We start from the raw sequence: 1,303 nt of genomic DNA on the forward strand, positions 1-1,303 counted from the left end.
ATGTATAAATTAAATTCTACATAAGTAATTTTGATAAAAACTTAATATAAAAATAAATTTTATTTTTTTAATCTATTTATATATTTTTTATTTCATTCTAAATTTTATTCTAAATTTACACCTATAATCAAATACGAGGCCTTCTTCTGGAAATGGCATTTTATGCTGGGCATCCTTTTGTACTTTTCTTAACCAATCATTAAATATGCAGCGGCTTTTGTAATCGCAAGTTGCTCCTAATCCCCAAACAGTGGCGAAAGCTGCCCATGGTGACAACAAATCCGCTGTGTAATATAAACTTTGTAATATTGTTCTTAGTAATTTTGTATAATAAATATAATATTGAATTTAACTTTAAAAATATTAAAAATTTGCTAATTATCCTCATCCTCTAATAGCAATAATTTAAGGCATGATTAGTATATTAATCATATTATTTTTAGTATTAATTTAAAAGTTTTCTAAAGTGAAATCTTCACACAGATTCGATCTTTAATTTAGATTTTGATGTACATATATTACAAGGTCTTAATGAATAGAAGCCGATAGTATGTAATTAAATTTATTGAACTTAACTAGACTTTGCTATAGACATGCGATAATTGCATGTTCTAAAGCATTAAAGCGGCTTAAAGCATTACTCTGAACTTGTTATTTGTGATAAACTTAATCTTTAACGTTACTCATATACAATATACAGTTACAATCGCATATTGCTTACGTATAGCATTTTGGAGAGCTAAACTCGGTGGTGCTTTTTCTTCACGTCCGACTATCGATCTAATTCTGAAGTTCATTAGATTTATATAAGATTGAACAACAGCGGAATCTACAGTTCTTACGATCTCTCGTAAACTCTCACGTACAATTTTCAGACCGGGAAGCACCAATTGAGTTGTTAACTCAGTTATTTCTTCGATGTAATCGTTCATCGTCTGCAGAAACAACTTTTCCAGATTAATTTTACGTAACTGCATTTTATATCTTGAATAATACGAATTATAATTACATTATACTCAAAATATACAAAATTCTATTTATTTATTGCTAACTGAAGGCATTTGATTTGAAAACTGGAAAATATGGAAATTGTTAATATTAAAAATTAATTTAAAATTACACTACAGAGTTTAACTTATACAATTTATTTTAGCAATTCAGAATCCATCATCAATATAAATTTTTATAGAAAAAAAGATATATTTGAAAATAATTACATAATTAAAATTAAATTTTAATTAAATAATATTATTTGTTAAAACAAGAACTAATATTCTTTTCTTTATTTTCTATTATATATTTT

The 1,303-nt window shown here is 25.4% G+C and overlaps 1 protein-coding gene across 1 annotated transcript in view; it reads right to left on the reverse strand.

Annotated features, from left to right (window-relative positions):
• Positions 1 to 1,303, reverse strand: part of LOC108688449 (dynein heavy chain 1, axonemal-like) — a 106,064-nt gene that overhangs the window by 33,155 nt on the left and 71,606 nt on the right. The window contains exons 26-27 of the mRNA XM_018194716.1: positions 722 to 984; positions 122 to 284 (exon numbers count right to left, since the gene is read on the reverse strand). Of these exons, the coding sequence (XP_018050205.1) occupies positions 122 to 284; positions 722 to 984 (426 nt within the window). The remainder of the gene's footprint in view (positions 1 to 121; positions 285 to 721; positions 985 to 1,303) is intronic.

This window comes from Atta colombica, unplaced genomic scaffold, assembly GCF_001594045.1.
Source record: "Atta colombica isolate Treedump-2 unplaced genomic scaffold, Acol1.0 scaffold105, whole genome shotgun sequence".
In the NCBI taxonomy this organism is placed as follows: Eukaryota; Metazoa; Arthropoda; class Insecta; order Hymenoptera; family Formicidae; genus Atta; species Atta colombica.